General features: G+C 45.8%; 1 protein-coding gene across 4 annotated transcripts in view; it reads left to right on the top strand.

The window, feature by feature from the left end:
- The window catches only part of VPS8 (VPS8 subunit of CORVET complex), a 151,996-nt gene that overhangs the window by 53,772 nt on the left and 81,403 nt on the right, over nt 1–16,821 (top strand). For all 4 annotated transcript variants that reach the window (XM_090051167.1, XM_090051165.1, XM_090051166.1 and 1 more), the window contains exons 24-28: nt 2,989–3,040; nt 3,470–3,512; nt 5,287–5,359; nt 9,178–9,297; nt 10,023–10,094. In XM_090051167.1, coding sequence (XP_089907293.1) covers nt 2,989–3,040; nt 3,470–3,512; nt 5,287–5,359; nt 9,178–9,297; nt 10,023–10,094 — 360 coding nt within the window. The remainder of the gene's footprint in view (nt 1–2,988; nt 3,041–3,469; nt 3,513–5,286; nt 5,360–9,177; nt 9,298–10,022; nt 10,095–16,821) is intronic.

Here is a 16,821-nt window from a genome sequence, read left to right as displayed (position 1 = left end):
GGTAACTCTGCATCTCAAATCTTAGCATATCTAGTAGGGTCGAAGAGGTACTCGTAGTGTGCAGAAGTGTTGGTCTCTGTTTGCTTAAATCCTGCCATGACTTTTAAAACAAGCAAATGGATTCAAATGAAAAATGTAGAAGAAATGTGACATTGGGAGATGGGTTGAAGGTTGTAGTATGAACTGCTTTGTAGCCTGGTTGCTAATGGCCGTGCTGCTGATGCTGTTAGTGTACCCTACCTCACATCTTGCATTTTTGCACAGTTGGGCTTCCATATGTACAGGAATGTGAGTTTGCCCCTCTCTTTGTACCCCACACCATACAAGGTTCTTTTGTCTTCTGGGTTCCCTGCTCTCTTTATCTCCAGTGTGAATGCATCCATGTACAGAATCATACAGAACTGGAACAGGAGCAGCCTCTGCCTGGTGGCAAGATTTGTTTCCTGTGCCGGGCATATGACCCAGTATTGATACAGCATGACGCTATTATGGTACATGCTACTGATGGCATCTGTTGTATCCAGACCTGATAGTGAGTGCTCTTCAGAGAGAACACTTCAGATCTCAGTGTGCTTATTATAAAGGCTTTGGTAGTGCCTACAAAATGATGGTGAAATTTGTAGTTACAGTGAGCATTATATCCTTTAGTGTGTGTAAAATCTGTCATCCAATTTATAACACTTCAGCTTGGAGTTAATTTTCTGTGAAACTACAAGTGAATCCTGGCTAACTTAGGAAGTAGTAAAAGAGGATGCTTTGAATTCTAGACTGTCTAAAGTTTCCTTTTGCTTCTGTTTCACTAACTGGCTTGCTTGTTAAGAGCTCACATATTAGGCCCATGTAGCTGTAGAAACTCCCACGGGAGAGGATGGCTTTATAGCATTGGAGATTTTGAGCAGTGGAGGGGGGTTAACCATTAATTTTACTGGAAGACATGGCAGGCACTGCCTTGGGAATCTCAGCTTGCATTTCAGCATTATTCATTAGAACGGTTTCTCTCGAAGCTGGTGGATAATGGCTTTACAAGCAATGCATCCTGTGACCTGGTAAGTGGATTGTTCAAACATACAGTGCTCTACTGCCTGCCGCATCTGCACAGCCACAGTTCCTTACCAGCCCCTCAACCTCCACTGCCTACCTTCCACTGACTTTCATACCAATGTCTTCATGTCCCCATTTGACAGACCTCTACAGCTCCTCGTGGGCAAATCCCAGCTAGTTTCTCAAGCAGCCCAAAGCCCTTCCTGGTGGAATTGCAAACAGTGCTTTCCAAAGCAAGAAGGTTCTTTTGCCCTCTGTCCAGGACATGGGTGCTGGAGGAGAAGGGTGCTATGGGTAACTTTTGTCTGGTCTCCCCAAAAAGATGAGGTGTGGTGGCTTCCTGAGGGAGGCACATTTTTTGGCTGCTTGAACTTACTGTGTGTAGAGTGCAGAGCAACACAGAGCTAACAAACTCAAGTGGGTGCTTGGTTTGGGGCTTGTTCTACTGAGTCTGGCTGGTGGTTGGGATGTTTGTAGAGGTCAGAGGAGAAACAGCGAGGCCAAGTAGGGGAGGAGAACAAGTCAGTGGTGGTTTCTCCTGCTGTAAGACTTGGGGAGAAAGTAGAGTTTGCCTTCCACTTGGAGGTATCTCCCCAAGAGATACAAGTTATACAACCCATCAGTTATAAAAGGCATAGTCATGGGGTGAATCAAGGCTGGATGCAGTTGCACCCCTCTTTGATTTCTGCTCCACCCAAAGTTTAAAACCAGTTGCCTAGCAGTGGCAACAGCATTTCTGTCCAGGCAGCAGTGAGGGAGTCACTGGACTTCATGGCTCATGTTAATCTACCTGGTTCCTTCTGAACTTTCATTCCACAGGTGTTAAGACCTCTGTCCTTTTTTTCTTTTTTTTTTTAATAGTCTTGATGTTCCATAATCGGGCTGTCTTTTCTTTTGCAGTTCTACTGTCTGTTAGCTGCCCCAGATAATGTAGCTCCCATTTCACAGCCCTGCACACTGTTTTTAAGTAGCTAAAAGTATAAACTCAACGCAGGTGAACATCAACTCAGGTGTGGAAATGACTTTCAGTGAGTGAAGCATTTGATGTACTGTCAGCATGCTCAAGAAGGCTAGATTTTGTTTTATGAATCTGCAAGAGATGTGGATGTAATTCTAACAACAACAGGATTAAAGAAAAAACTCTTTTGATTTTATTTTTGCATAGTGTCTTGTGGGTTATTTTAATACATAATATATGATATAGCAAAATAATTCACTTTCCAGTAAAGTTTTATATTTGTTTTTGCTTTGATTTAAACTGTAGCCCTAGGCTTTCTAGCATGTTAGTAAAGCTAGTTTCTGTTTACCTGGATAAAAATGTGTGGTGTTATATATGATGAGGCATCACACCATCTGCATCCCCCTTTTCCAAAATTCTACATCCACCCATGGTTAGAAGGCAGGGCAGATTTGAATCTTCTAGACTAACCACTTCATCAAGTGTATATGTGTACACACCCACACACCACACTCACACACACTTTGGTTATATTATAAGGTGCAAATCACCCTGTCTTTACATAAGCACTGAATTATTATGAAGCAATGAAGGTTCACCAGACAAAGCTTCATTCTGATGGGCCTGGGAGGTCCATTTGATGAAGCTAGTCTGGTAATATCATAGCATGATTGTTAGATAGAAAAAATGCCTAGCTAACATTAACAGACAAGGTTCTTTGGGTAAATGTGATATCTTTTATTAGACCAACTAAATAGTTGGAAAAATTGTTCTTTACAAGCCTGTGCCCAAAAATCTAACATGAAGATGTTTGGGCACCTTTCCCTTTCATGCTCTTTCTGGTTGTAAAACTTGGGGAGAAACTAGAGTTTGCCCTCTTTTGGGGAGACACTTCCAAGTGATATAGGTTATAAAACAAGTTGTAAAATGGCATTGCTTTGTTCTCATTGATCTGATACTGAGATTTTTTCTTTCCAATGTTGTTTCAGAGGTTGTTCAAAGTCATCGCTCCTCCATTGAATGCTGGGAAGTCTCTCACAGGTACTGAATACTTTTTTTTAAGGACTTGTGACTTTGATACTGTTGGGCATTTCTTGTACTTTTTGTCATCTTAAACCTGTCTATTCCCTGATAACTTCTAACGTAGAGAGGTGAGAGGGAAAATGGTGTCACAGTTTGAGATTTCAGACTTAGGATGTATTTCCAGTCTGTTCAAAGTTGCCTACCTGCCATTTCTAGATTGTTCAAGCAACTAACTTTCTAGTACAAGCAGGCTGCAAAGATGGATATTTTTTCCATATGCCATAATTTTTATATAGAAGACTGTACTGTAAGATCGCTTTTACTGCGGATAAAATTATATACTCAGGCAAATGACGTTTGTCTCCGTCTTCTGTAAGCAAAGATTATACGTTGTTATGATTAGCTGTTGGGAGAAAAAGTGATCGGTGGCTTTTTATGTGTTTTTAGATGAGCAGGTGGTGATGGGCAACAAGCTTCTAGTCTATATAAGGTAAGAGACTTTCAGAATGTATATGGGTAGCGTGGTGGTGTTTAGTGGGCTGTGTGTCACGTGTTTATGTTGTTATGGAGGTACTAATCCTCCTGATACCTCTGTAACATGCAGCTGGTGGAATTTTGTGTCTTTGTCTTGCGTTTGACTCCATGATCCTAGTGATCATAGCTGTCCATTTACTCCGTGAAAAAGAGTGCTATTTTCCTTGGGCCACTAATTTGACATAGGGAGAAGTGCAGCAATTCATGGTTTCACACCCTCCAAGTGGCATAGTGGGATTAAAATTCTGGTGTTTCTGACTCTTCCTTCTGCTTATCTCAGGCTGGAAACAGATGTTGCCTTTGTGCCACTGTAAATGTTTCTTTGGTGGTACAAAGGCCAAGCAGATGGACATCCTTGTCCCTTGTTGTTCCACAGATGCCCAGAACATGGCAATGACAACAGATGTTTGTATTCATAGATGTTTGGAGCTGGAAGGGATCTCACAAGGTTGTCAGATCCAGCCCCCTTGTGCTTGGGCAAGAAAAACTCCTGGGGTCAGATGATACAAGCAGTATACACTTGTGCTGCTGTTTAGCAGCAGATGTTTGTTTGCTTTATGGCAGGAGAACATGGGCAGCCTGGAGCTGACTGCACTCTCCTGTTACCCTGGGCAGGTGCTCCTGGGGCTTCAAGGGCCTGTTCCTGGGGTGCACAGGGTCCTCTGTTTGCAGAGGTATGTCCTGGGATCTCCAGCAGGGTTTTCCCTGGGGACATACCTGCATGTGGGGTTCCCCTGTGTGCAGATATCCTACAGGATTGGACCCTGGGAGTGGCAGGTGCCCAACCCTATGGGTCAACAGGTGACATTTGCGTTATTGCATCTTGTTATCTATGACAAGTCCTAGCACAGTTGATCTACTTCATTTGGCAGTGCCTGTTTATAGCCTCACAAGGCCATAGGAGAAGCATTTGTACTACCTTCAGCGTGTTGTATTAGAGCACTAGTTTTCAACCTTTTTTTATTTGCGGGCCCCTTTGGAAATTTTGAATGGAGATGTAGACCCTTTGAATTGTAAGTGTGGGTATTCACATACTTTTGATTAATCATAGTCCTCTTTTGCAGGCCCCTTAGATATAGTCTGCGGACCCTTAGGGGTCTGCAGACCACAGGTTGAAAACCCCTGTATTAGAGGCCTGGTCCCAGTATCCCTTCAGCAGTATCCAGAGCAGTGTGTTCCACCTGCTCTAGGGCTGTATAGCTCAGAAAACCATATTTTATCTCTTGAGATATCACTCCAGGACAATGCTATGATCTAAGTGCAGCTTGTTGTAGTCCACTTTTGTGCATCCTCCTCAGTGGTCAGTCATTTGTGTGGGACTGTCATCATTGTGAGACTGTGGAGTGGTGGCTAATAATCTATTCCATCCTTGGGAAATCTGAGCAAGTCAAATCCAAGACCGTGGCATCTCTGAGGAGATCCAGTGCTCTCCCAGTGCTGTTTTGAGGAACTGCAAGTTTTCTACCTCCTGCTTCTGATGCTGTGTAGCTGGTGCTTCTTGTTGTGTTCAGTGCACAGGGATTTCTCTGGGATGACAACACTGCTGTCCAAGATGCAGGCTTAGCCATTTGCTGATGCTTTGAGAGAGTGTTTTTTTTGGGGTTTTTTTTTTAAATTTGTACAGAACAGTAGGCACGTCAGAAGAGACTGTTGCTGTTCATGTTCTTCGGGACCTGGGGGTGCTTTGGCAGTGTTTCGCTTGTAACCCTGTCTTCTGTGCTTCCCCACAGCTGCTGTTTGGCAGGTCGTGCTTATCCGTTGGGTGATATTCCTGAAGATCTGGTTCCCTTGGTTAAAAACCAGGTGAGGACACTTGCTCTAATGGCTGTTTGATGTAAGACAATAAAGTGATTCATTTACCTCTTTTTGCACTGGATAGGTTTGTGATAGAAAACTGCTGCAGCTAGGGACCCTGCAGTCCTGTGATCCCATAACACACTCTCTTCTGATCGCTGTAAAGCAGTGTGAGCAAAACTAGCACTGAGCTGTAATATTTGCTCTTCCCTTGAAGAGTAAGTGGTTAAATGCATGCAGTTGTTCCTGCATCAATTGCTAAGCAGACTTTGGAAACTATGGGCTGTATATGGTACCTGTAATGGTGGCAGAAAGAACAAGGGAGCAGGCAGGCCTGTTCTGGAGAAGGCCCAGCCTACAAATGAATGAGACCTGCTAATTAGGATGGAGTCACAGCTGGGAGGTTTCAGAGAACTCCCAGAAGGGGAGAGGAGAGTCATGGGAGGGGAGGTGAAGGAACTATTACTGTAGCCTGACTGCATCCCATGAGCTCTAATGAGAATCCATTTGAACCTCTCAGAGTAGTGTCCCTATTCTTGCACCAGAAAGATCCCTGACCTGTGGGTTTTCATACCTGAGCTACAGGACAAATAAGCTTGCATGCGCTAATCTTGCTGTCACTCTAAAAAATTAGGTTCTGTTCCTAATTAAGTCAAAAAGTGGTCTGCTGACTTAATTGTTCTCATAGCAAAAGCCCTAAGGAGTCTAGTATAGTTTGGGAGAACTTGAGGAAGACTGAGGCCTGTAAAAACTTGTCTCCAAAAACCAATATGGCAGAAGGACAGTTGTCTCCTGAAGCTGCTGCTGCACACTCCACAAGGGGAGTAGCCATCTCTTAGGCTGAAAGGCTAAGGCTCCCCCTCCTTAGATAGGCTGTTGTTGCTTTGTATTCCCCATATCAGTATTCAGTTTGAGGTAGAGAGGGAGCAAGTGACTTGAGAGGTTTCTTTTTTTAAATGCCATCCATGTGTATGTGTATCTGTGTACACAACATTGACTCCTTCAGGTATCCAAAGGAGACCTTTCTTTGCCACTATTTAGCTTGAAAGACACAGGTTTCAACAGCCTTTCCAATGTCCCCTCCCCACCCTGCCCTAATTCTGACTGACTTCTGACTGCTCAAGAAACTTCCATGTCAGATGTTGGCTGGCTCTAAATGCTATTTGCTTGGCATCTTGTTGGGGTCAGAACCGCAAGGCGGAAAATCCAGTTTTTTTCTGAAGATCTATTGTGAAATGACCTGACCTAGTTATGCATGTTTATCTGCTCAGCTCTTATATCTGCCGTGTCAGGCCAGGCCTCTCTTGGTCTGCTATCTGGTACATGTAAATCAGTACAGTCTGCTCCATGATTGAGTTGTCAGCAACTAAACCAGCGCCCCCACATCTGCTAGCTTGGGTGAGGAGGGTGTGTGGACACCCAACAGGACTAAAAACAAGACTTGTTAACGAGCAGACGAGCTCCCTACGAGCCAATGGCCATCCATACCTAGAGAAAAGATGGGTGCCACCAGGTCACTGCCTGAAGAATCACCAATGATGCAAAGGAACTCAACTGACCTAGGGTTCATAGATTCATAGATGCTAGGGTTGGAAGGGACCTCAACAGATCGAGTCTGACCCCTGCCTAGGCAGGAAAGGGTGCTGGCATCAGATGCCTATCCAGCCTTCTCTTGAAGACCCCCAAGGTAGGGGAGAGCACCACCTCCCTTTGGAAACCCATTCCAGATTTTGACCACCCTTACTGTGTAGAAGATTTTCCTGTTGTCTAGCCTAAATCTGTTCTGTCAGTTTGTGATCATTGCTCCTTGTTACCTCAAGAGGTGCCCTGATGAACAGAGCATCTCCGATCCCTTGATGCATCCCCTTAATGAATTTGTAGGCAGCCACAAGATCACCTCTCAGCCTTCTCTTGCAGAGGCTGAAGAGGTCCAGGTCCCTTAGTCTCTCCTCATAGAGCTTGTCCTGTAAGCCCCTAACCATATGAGTGGTCCTTCTCTGGACCCTCTCAAGGCTATCCACATCCTTCTTAAAGCACAGCGCCCAAAATTGGATGCAGTTCTCCAACTGCGGTCTGACCAAAGCCACATAGAGGGAAAGTATCACCTCCTTGGTTCTATTTGTCATGCAAATAGAGTCCACTATGACTCCGAGATCCCTTTCCGCTTCTGTGCTGCTGAGAGGGTCAGTTCCTACCCAGTAGGAGTGCTGGTTATTTTTATGTCCTAGGTGCAGCACTCTGCTTTTGTCCTTGCTGAACTGCATCCTATTGTGTTCTGCCCACTTCTTTTCCAACCTGCCCAGGTCTGCCTGCAATAGTTCTCTACTCTCTGGAGTGCTCACTTCACCCCACAATTTAGTATCATCCACAAACTTGCACAGAGTACACTTCATACCCACATCCAAGTCGCTGATGAAGACATTGAAGAGTACTGGTCCAAGGATTGACCCCTGTGGGACCCCGCTACCCACATCCTTCAAGGTCGATACTGACCTGTCTACTACCACTCTCTGGATGTGACCCTCCCCAAGCCAATTTGCCACCCACCGGACCGTGTAAAGATGTATGTCACACCCTCTTAATTTATTTGTGAGAATGGGATGAGATACCACATCGAAGGCCGTCCTAAAATCCAAGAAAATGACATCCACCTCTACTCCTGCATCTAAGTGTTTTGTGACCTGGTCATAAAACGAAACCAGATTGTTCAGGCACAGTCTACCTGCTATGAATCCATGCTGGTTGCCCTGCTACATTATTTTCCCGCTGGACTCACACAAATATGATCCTTAATAATCTTTTCAAAGACCTTTCCAAGGATGGAAGTGAGACTGACTGACCTATAATTACTTAAATCCTCCTTCCTCCCCTTCCTGAAAATAGGGACCACCACATTGACCCTTTTCCAGTCCTCTGAGACCTAACCAGAGTTCCACGAGTGCATCTTTTATTATAGCATCTAAGGTGCCCCAACAGCTGTAGCAGCCTCAGGACTGACTTGACTTGACTCTTATCTATAATAATAATAATACTGGCTTGTGTAATGGCAGGAAGGTGGTGAAGGGTGACATTTCCAGTATCCCCAAAATGCATAAATTGTTTTAAATGGTGCCTCCTCTGTGGTTAATGCCATTTTTAACATATTGCTTGTGACTGGAGTTTGATAGCTTCCAGGTTTGCTGCTGTTTTCTGGAGGGGCTGCTTCGCATATGGTATTTCTGTAAACTCTAAAATGCCTCAGAGAGCTAACAAGCCTGGTGCCTTTCAGGAGAGGCATCTAAAAAAGTGATCTGACTTTTTGCCAGAGGTGGTGAACACCTGCAGCTCCTAGTTATGGCACTGGGGAACAATGTCTCTGAAAATCAGACATTTATGTGGTGCCTAAATATGGAGACAGCCGCCTGACTTCAGGCACTTGAGTGTTAAAAGGTTGGCCTTAATCACTTCTGCTCCCTGCTTGACTTCATCAGTTGGGGGCCTACAGAGATGATCTTGGCTCATACCAGTGAGCACCAGTAATGTAAATGTCAATAATTGGGTAAGAGCTTTGAAGAGACCCTGGGGTATTTTAAACTGATCTGCTTGGCTTATAATGATGCTGCCTGCTCATTGAACTTATGCTGAAATTCTCCCAGACTGCATGAGGAGTGGCAGTAAATGCCAGAACATTGTGCTATGAAATCAGACTGTACTTTAAGCTGTCTAAACAGGTAATGTCCTATTCTGTTTTAGAATGGTTTGGAGCTAACTTTTGTCAGGCATTCAAATGCTGACAGTTAAGGCATAAAAGGAAATCATTGTTCCTTGCCTGACACTCTCTCTTTCAGATCTTTGAATTTCTTATCCGCCTCCACTCGGCCGAGGCATCCACTGATGAAGAAGTTTATCCCTATGTTCGTACGCTGCTGCACTTTGACACCCGGGAGTTCCTTAATGTCCTTGCACTGGTAAGAGGCAATTCAGGCCCCACTAGGAGAGGACAAAGCCAGTGCTTCTCTTGGGCTGTCACAGGGCAACTTTTTAAAGAAAGAGATGCTTTAGGTAAGCTAGAAAGTACTTGGTTTGATGCAGAAAACCCTTGGTGAAGCTCTCTGGGTGACAACAGGCATTGCTAAACAAAGCAGATCAGCTCTGGTGAGAGGCGCCCTGCCACAGCTCATCCACTTTGTTGGGTGAAATTTGATGCCTGTTGCCCTGCATCAGGCCCCTGCCCAGTGAAGGACAACATGCAAGGTGTTTCCCTTGTCCCTATGTCCCTCACTGCCCTGTGCCTCCTTGCCAGGTCCTGTGCCAGCCCCAGCCTCTGCTGGTATCCACATCAGGTCCCATGCTGCCCTGTGCTTCAAACAGAGGTCTAGATGGGTCCTGGGCCTCCTCACTTAGAGAGAGCCACCTGCAGATTCTCTGAGTCATCTCTGTAAGCAGGGGAAGCTAGACAGGTTCTCCTGGGAGGTGAGGGACCTGATCCTGCATGGATACTCCTGGGGTGCAATCGGGACCCTCAAGTTCCCAGACAGCGGTGAAAGAAATGCTTGCACTTAGTGTCCAGTGCACCCTGGCACCCTCCCCACCTCCACACACGTTGGCATTTTGTTTGTGGGAATAACACTGGAGGAGAGTCTCCAGAAACCAGTAGAGAATATTATGGAACACATTCTCTCCTCTTCTGTAGACTTTTGAAGATTTCAAGAATGACAAGCAAGCGGTGGAGTATCAACAGAGAATCGTGGACATCCTGCTAAAAGTGAGTGCAACCAAGCCTTGGAGGATGTTTTCACTACAAAGTTAGCATGAGTTATAACCCAGGTGTTGCCCCTGGCCGCCTTTCCACATGTGGAAAAGCCTCTAACCAGGGCTTGAGGGTGCTATAAACCCAAGCCAGCAGATGTGGCTGAGGGTATAGGCTTGGGCTCAGGTTTCACTTCAGCAGCCTGAGCTGATAGACCACTTGCTTTGCTGTGAGCATGTAAGTTAAATTAAGCAGAGGGACTGTTAGTTCTCCAGTCCTGTCTCATAACTTCACTTGGGTTGTACTTTCATGTCCAGCTCCTCTTTTCTGCACTTTTCTAAACTCCTCTTTGCCCACTCCATTCATGCTACACTTCCACAGTATTCACAGAAACTTGCCAGCCAGCAGATCCTCCTCTTTTGCTCCCAGAAGCTAACCACCAGCCTTCTGATGAAGCTGTGCTGTTGAATCAGTGAGACCTTTAATTTGTACCATCGTACCCCCAATGACATTTTTATCGTTGGTGGACAGGAAAGAAATAGTGAGGCAGAGCTGTCTGTCCAGGGTGCTACCAGATGACTAGGTTAGCTGACTAGTTCCTTAATGACTTTCTTGTTAAGTCTCTTGCTGCCAAATACTGTTTGCTCTTGCCTTCAGAACTGTCAGCTCTAATAACAAGCAGCTCCACTTGGTGGCTATTTATGTAGTTTGCTTCTCTTGACACAGCTGCAGACAGCAGCTTTGTACCAGGCCAGAGAGAGAGAGCCCCGCACCTTGGGGATGAATAGGTAGAGCGGCCCTGTTTCATGCACTGCTAAGAACTGTGGGATTTTCCAGCCTGGTGTGGTACAGCACCACTGTGGATATGCTTACATGGGTCTGACACGGTCAGTCTTCGCAGGGGCTGAGCAAATAGGTGCACTTGGGTGGCCTGTTTAGGCATGTAAGCGTACTTAAGTGGCTAAGTGCTCTCTTATTCTACCTGGATCAAGTCCCTGAAAAAAGGAGCAAAAGGTGGGTGGGTCTTCCTCCCCCTCATGGCTGTTTCATAGCTCTGTCCCTTAGGTCAGATGTCAAAAGTGCTACAAAGTAAATTCATTAATGGATTTTCAAGGACTTGAATAGGGTGGAACAGAATTGCACTTAAATGCCCAGCTGTCTGTGCTCAGTGCTGCACTTCATACCTTAGTGGCTGTCAGTTGGACACCCCTTCACCATATCTCAGGTCCTTTCTCACAAACAAAACCTCAGCTTGAGATCTGGCTGTTCGCTCTGATACAAGCATTGCACTGATTCTGACACTGTCCCTGAGCCCCATCTTTCGGCGTCTCTCACAGATGGCATCTGAGCTGTCCTTAGTGGGGCTTGGAGACTCAATTTTTCCAGTCTTGTTGCCATCCACATGATGAGAGTAGCCCTCTAAGAATGACTTGGAAATGTCTCTCATGGCAAGATGGGTGGGTACTGAGCCACAGGCTGGCATTCTGCTACAGGGTGCAGACCTCTAGGAATTTCAGTGGAGAACGTATTGATTTTTCTAAGGTAATTCTAAATGTGAAGCACCAGTGTTCTTTTTGCCCTGCACCTGAATTAAAGATTGCAAAGCCAGGAAACAGGTCTTGAGGGCGAAATACATTAGCTGACTAGATCCTTCTTAATTCCTCACCTGCCAGGGGATAATAGAGGGGCTGCTTGGTGAATTCCTCTCTTGTGCTCTAGCTTTTATCCTTATGAAGACTGCCAAGGGCAGATACAGACATAAAGGAAGCGAGGCCTTACAGTACTCCTAGCCAAAAATGATCATTGCTTTCCTCAATCCTAGCAATAGCTGCAATTCACTGGTGCTGCCCAGCATGTATAAAGCTTGGAGGAATGTGAGATCCATGGGAAGAAAGAATCTGGATAAATGATGTAAGCTTAGTTAAACTGAGACTGGGCACAGGTTCATGTGTGTCCTTCATTAGACTTCAATTCTAAGCATTTAGTACAGCCTGGAAAACAGGCAGTGCAACTACTTGTTAGTGGGGCGCCTTGGCAGATAAAAGCCAGCCAAGAAGACAGAACAGACGGTCTGAGAATCTGAGCTCTGACAGGGAATCGCTGTTCTAAATGCTAGTGCAGCTGGTATGTTTTGGGTGGAAGTCAGCCTTGCTAGTGGAAAGCCTGCCTGTCTTCAGTAATCATTTTATGTAAATTGAGTGAGTAAATGACTTGAGAGATGGAGCTGTGTCAGGATTGGGGCAGAGAGATGAGAGTGAGAATAGAAGAGGTGGAGAACGAAGCTGGAACTGGAATGGAAGAGAATGTAAGACCACCTAGCGGGGGGGGGAAGAAGGGACCCATCTAAGCCCAGCAGCAAGCAGCAATTTGCTGTTGGCTGGTATATGGAGGGGGTGGATAGCTAATCTTGCAAGGAAAGGCAGCTGGAAGAAGCAGAGCAGGTCAGGGGGCAGCTACAAAGGTCCAGAGTTCCCAGAGCTCTGGCATCCTTCGATGCTTTATTCTTCCGCTAGTGAAATGGCTTGCTGAAGTGAAAGGAGTAGGGCCTGAACCGTACCCAGAAGCTTTGCTATTTCAGTCACAAGCCCAGGGAAGATCAGGTTTTGAAGATCCATCATGCCTGAGTGTACCTTGGTTTCACTTTCAAAATCAAGTGCTGCCTTTTCTGCCTGTGACTTTTGGAAACCCTCAGAATACTTCCCATAACAATGAATTGTTCTTTTCTCTAACTTGAGTGGGTTTGAGAGATGGTATCTAGGAGGGAGATCTTTCTCATAGGGGTCAGGTGCTGTACACATGATGGGACAGGAATGGCCAGCACACGTATGCTAACATGCAGCATCACTTCCAAGTTAATTGTGCTGTGCTCTATTTTGGAAACCCAGGCATGCTTTCATATACTTCCATTAAAAAAACAAATGAAAACCCCCAAAATAGACAAATTCATCCAGTACCAACCCCAAGTGCATGGGCAAGTCAGGAACCATACACAACATGAAGAGAATACTCTTCCCCACTCCCCCCCCCCCTTGGATAAAAGGACTCAACTCAAGATAAAACCACTTCCCTATAAGTCTTGGAGTAAAAGGCAGGAGATGCTGCCTCCCCTGCTTGCACTCTGAAGATTAGAAATGCCGTACTCCACCAGAGAATCTAAAACCTTGATGATTTGCAGGCAAAGGGGAAAGGCTTGGCATTCATATCCGCTTCCAAAATACAACACTTCTGAGCAGGACAAGAGAGTCAGGAATGTTCCTTCCCCCATTCTGGAAGAAAAGGTTCTTAGAGCTCCCCAGTTGACTCGCAGCGGGGCAGGAAACCTGAGATGCAGTGCTGAAATATGCACAGCAGTCAGCAAAAGAGAAGTGAGGGGACTGGTGTGATAACAATTTCTTCCCCTACTCAGCTTCCTCCTTTAATTTCACCTCTGAGGCAGAGTAGGAACTATCTGAACCTGATGCTGTCTCGGGTGCTGAGGGGTTTGGAACATAGAACAGCCTGTGAAGGTGAACTAGGAGGTGGATCAAGAGACAAAATGTGTGTGGCAAATACGTTTGCCACATGTAAATCATTTCCCTGTGCCTTGCATGTATTTTTTAAAGCAACAGCCAAAGGCACAGCTGTTTGAAGGCAGAGAGAGAGGTACCTTTGGAAGCACAAAAAAGAACCCAAGTCTTTTTTAGAAATGCTCTAGTACTGTAGAAATTCTGAAATTTTGCACGATGTGCCTTGATGTTGTGGTGAAAATCCTACATGTTTAATGATAGGTTCGGACATGTTTGGTAGCACTAAAATAACCAGCCTTCTTAAGGCCTTTGTTCTAAAGGCACCCCACATGAGCAGAACAATAGTACACACAATCAAAAGGCTGCTGAAAACTTAGAAAAGCCTGTGTTTCCTTTAGTTTGTGCTGAACAAGTGTTGGGTCTTGTTTTCATTCAGTGCACATTTTTTTTTTTTTTTGTTGGGCAAAGAGCTGTTCTGATGCTGCTTCAAAGGTGAATGATCATTGAGTTATAAACACCAGTGCAATATCTACAGAGTTAGAGAAGTTTTTTTTAAAAAGCCTGTTGACCCCTTGTTTTGCATTAAATAACTTTGAGCTAGCTGCCTCTAAAATATTCCTTAACTTTAAGTGTCAGAATTTCTACCCAAGCATCTTTTGAAAGGTAATGCGGTGGAAGCCAGGAAGGGAATAAAAACCTTGCTAAGCACTGTACTGATAAGCACAAGCAAGTGCAGGTTAATATCTGCTTTACTTTGCAAGCTGTCGCTGCTGGACTCTACTAATAAATGGCGTGCTGTGTTGCTGTCAAGTGCAGGTATGCAGAAGGCAGTAAATGTGGTTTCCCTTGCTTGGGCTTTGATTGGTCTTTTTGTTTGGGCAGCAAGGGAATTGGTGCCCACGTTCTGCAGGCGGTGCTCACATCCCGTCTGCAGGTGGCAGAATTGGAGTGCAAAATCTAATGAGGTGGTGATTCAGCTGAAGCAAGGATGCGTAAAGCTCACATGTCTGATGACCGGGTCTAACTTGGCTTCAGCCAGCAGAAGCCGTGTCCTGTGTGTTACAGAACACAAGCTGTTGGCTTGAAGAACAACTAGAATAGTTTCCTCAAACCCCAAATAAATTTGAGAAAGGAGGGGGGCGGGGGGAAGATCTCCTTGTGATCTGGCATATATTTGACTAGCAAGTGAAGCTTTTGAGTTAGCAGGTAATGTTGTATCCCATACCACAGCCAGAGAAATCCTTTTCTAGAAAAGGAAGGCCCCCAGAAAGAGGGGGTTGATATTCTTTGACCCTTACAACAGAATAAGGCTCTGTTCCTTGACAAATTCCATTACTGTCCGTCTGCTTTGTAACAGTGAAAGTCTCACTAGAATCTTAGAAAATGAGGGTTAGAAGGGACCTCAGGAGGTCGCATCTAGCCCAAACCCTGCTCAAAGCAGGACCAGCCCCAACTAGATCATCCCACCCAAGGCTTTGTCTAGTCAGGTCTTAAAGACCTCCAAGGATGGAGAATCCACAACCTGTCAGGGTAGCCTGTTCTAGTGCTTTACTACACTCCTAGTGAGAAAGTTTGTCTTAATATCTAACCTAAACTTCCTTTGCTGCAACTTGAACCCATTGCTCCTTGTTCTGTCATCTGGCAGCACTGAGAACAGTCCAGCTCCATCCTCTTTTGAACCCCCCTTCAGGGAGTTGAAGGCTGCTATCAACTCCCCCCTCACTCTTCTCTAGACTAAATAAGTCCAGATCTCTCAGCCTCTCCTCACAAGTCATATCCCCCAGCCTCCAAACCATTTTTGTTGCCCTCTGCTGGACTCTCTCCAATTTATCCACATCCTTTCTATAATGGGGGGCCCAACAGTGGACACACGACTCCAGATGTCACCTCACCAGTGCCAATTAGAGGGGAATAATCAGTTCCCTTGATCTGCTGGCAATGCTCTTACTAATACAGCACACTACGCCATTAGCCTTCTTCACAAGCAGGGCACACATCTCACGGGACTCATCTCAAACCCTGAAGCTGTTTAAGGAGCAGCTCACGCCTGGCCAATGAGTGGGCATGCTAGGGTGGAAAGAGCCTGAGAAAATTTCCAGTGTTTCTCTCATTCAGGTATTTGAGTGGCCTGGAAGCAAAGATGCTCCTCTCTAATCAGACTGGAGTGCCTCTTTGGCATCCTCAGGCAGCCCAGCACCAAACTGGTACATGCTGCCTCTAGCATAAGTCAGTCTCGTGTAGCCTGACTGGGTTTGATTAAAAGGGTCGCTGACTCACCACTTCATACTCCTAGTGTCTGTGTATCCTATGTTATAAGCTTACCATTGTGCATATGCTAGTCTCAGAAGACTTAGTGCTGTCTGGTGCACTGCTGAGGCCTGGCTGAGATTGTTTTGCCACAAGTTCTGACTGAGAAGACAGGTTTGGTGATGCACCTGCCCAGCACAAAGGAGTTAAGTCCCCTATTGTTATTAGGGCTATCCAAGCAAAGTGTCCCATTCATTCCTGCCATTTATGGAATCTCAGGCACCATTCGTTGGTTGAGGCCCTTCTGGTCGCATGCCCCTGCAACCCTCGTATGATAGATGGTGGGCATCATTAGATTCACACCCTGGCATACTGACTCTCCAACACCTACCTTGCTTGAGTTTAGAGCCACAATAGCATGGCCATGGGCTCCAGGTGCTGGGTGACCTGCAGCTAGCCAAGCCTTTTTCCTTTCACACAGGGCCTGGGGGTAGCAGCCTCAGTGGAGCAGAGCCCCCCCCCCCGATCATTCTGGGGTCTTAACTTGGTTCAGAATTAGCTGGGGCTTCACTGCTTCCTCTGTTTGTTCCAGGCATAGGTGAGTATAGGTGTGACCAGGCACATACGAATCGGCATTATTTTTTATGCATCTTGCCTTCACCTATGCAAGCAGGGTCCAGAATGGCCCACTGAGGAGCCCCATTAAGCACTTGTTCACCACCACATGCTCCTGTTACCTGCCAAGGCTGGGTGGAGAGATGTGAGCAGGCATGAACTCCCTGTGTACCAGCTGGAGCTCCCTTGTTCAAGAAGGGCTGTCTAAATCTCTCTCTTTCTATAGGGCAAACCTAGGTGCAGGGCCTCTCCAGACAGGCCAAGAGCCACAGCTCCTATGCCTAGGCAGGTTTCCCACCATGTTCTGCTCCCATCCTGTAACTTGGGTGGGACAAGCAGGTGGTCTCTGCCCCTAGACCCTCACTGAAGGGTCG

Source organism: Crocodylus siamensis, chromosome 6, assembly GCF_052110815.1.
Source record: "Crocodylus siamensis isolate JL-2025a chromosome 6, ASM5211081v1, whole genome shotgun sequence".
Lineage (NCBI taxonomy): Eukaryota > Metazoa > Chordata > Crocodylia > Crocodylidae > Crocodylus > Crocodylus siamensis.
The sequence above is the reverse complement of the archived record's forward strand: the minus strand, read 5'-3'. Positions and strand labels throughout refer to the sequence as shown.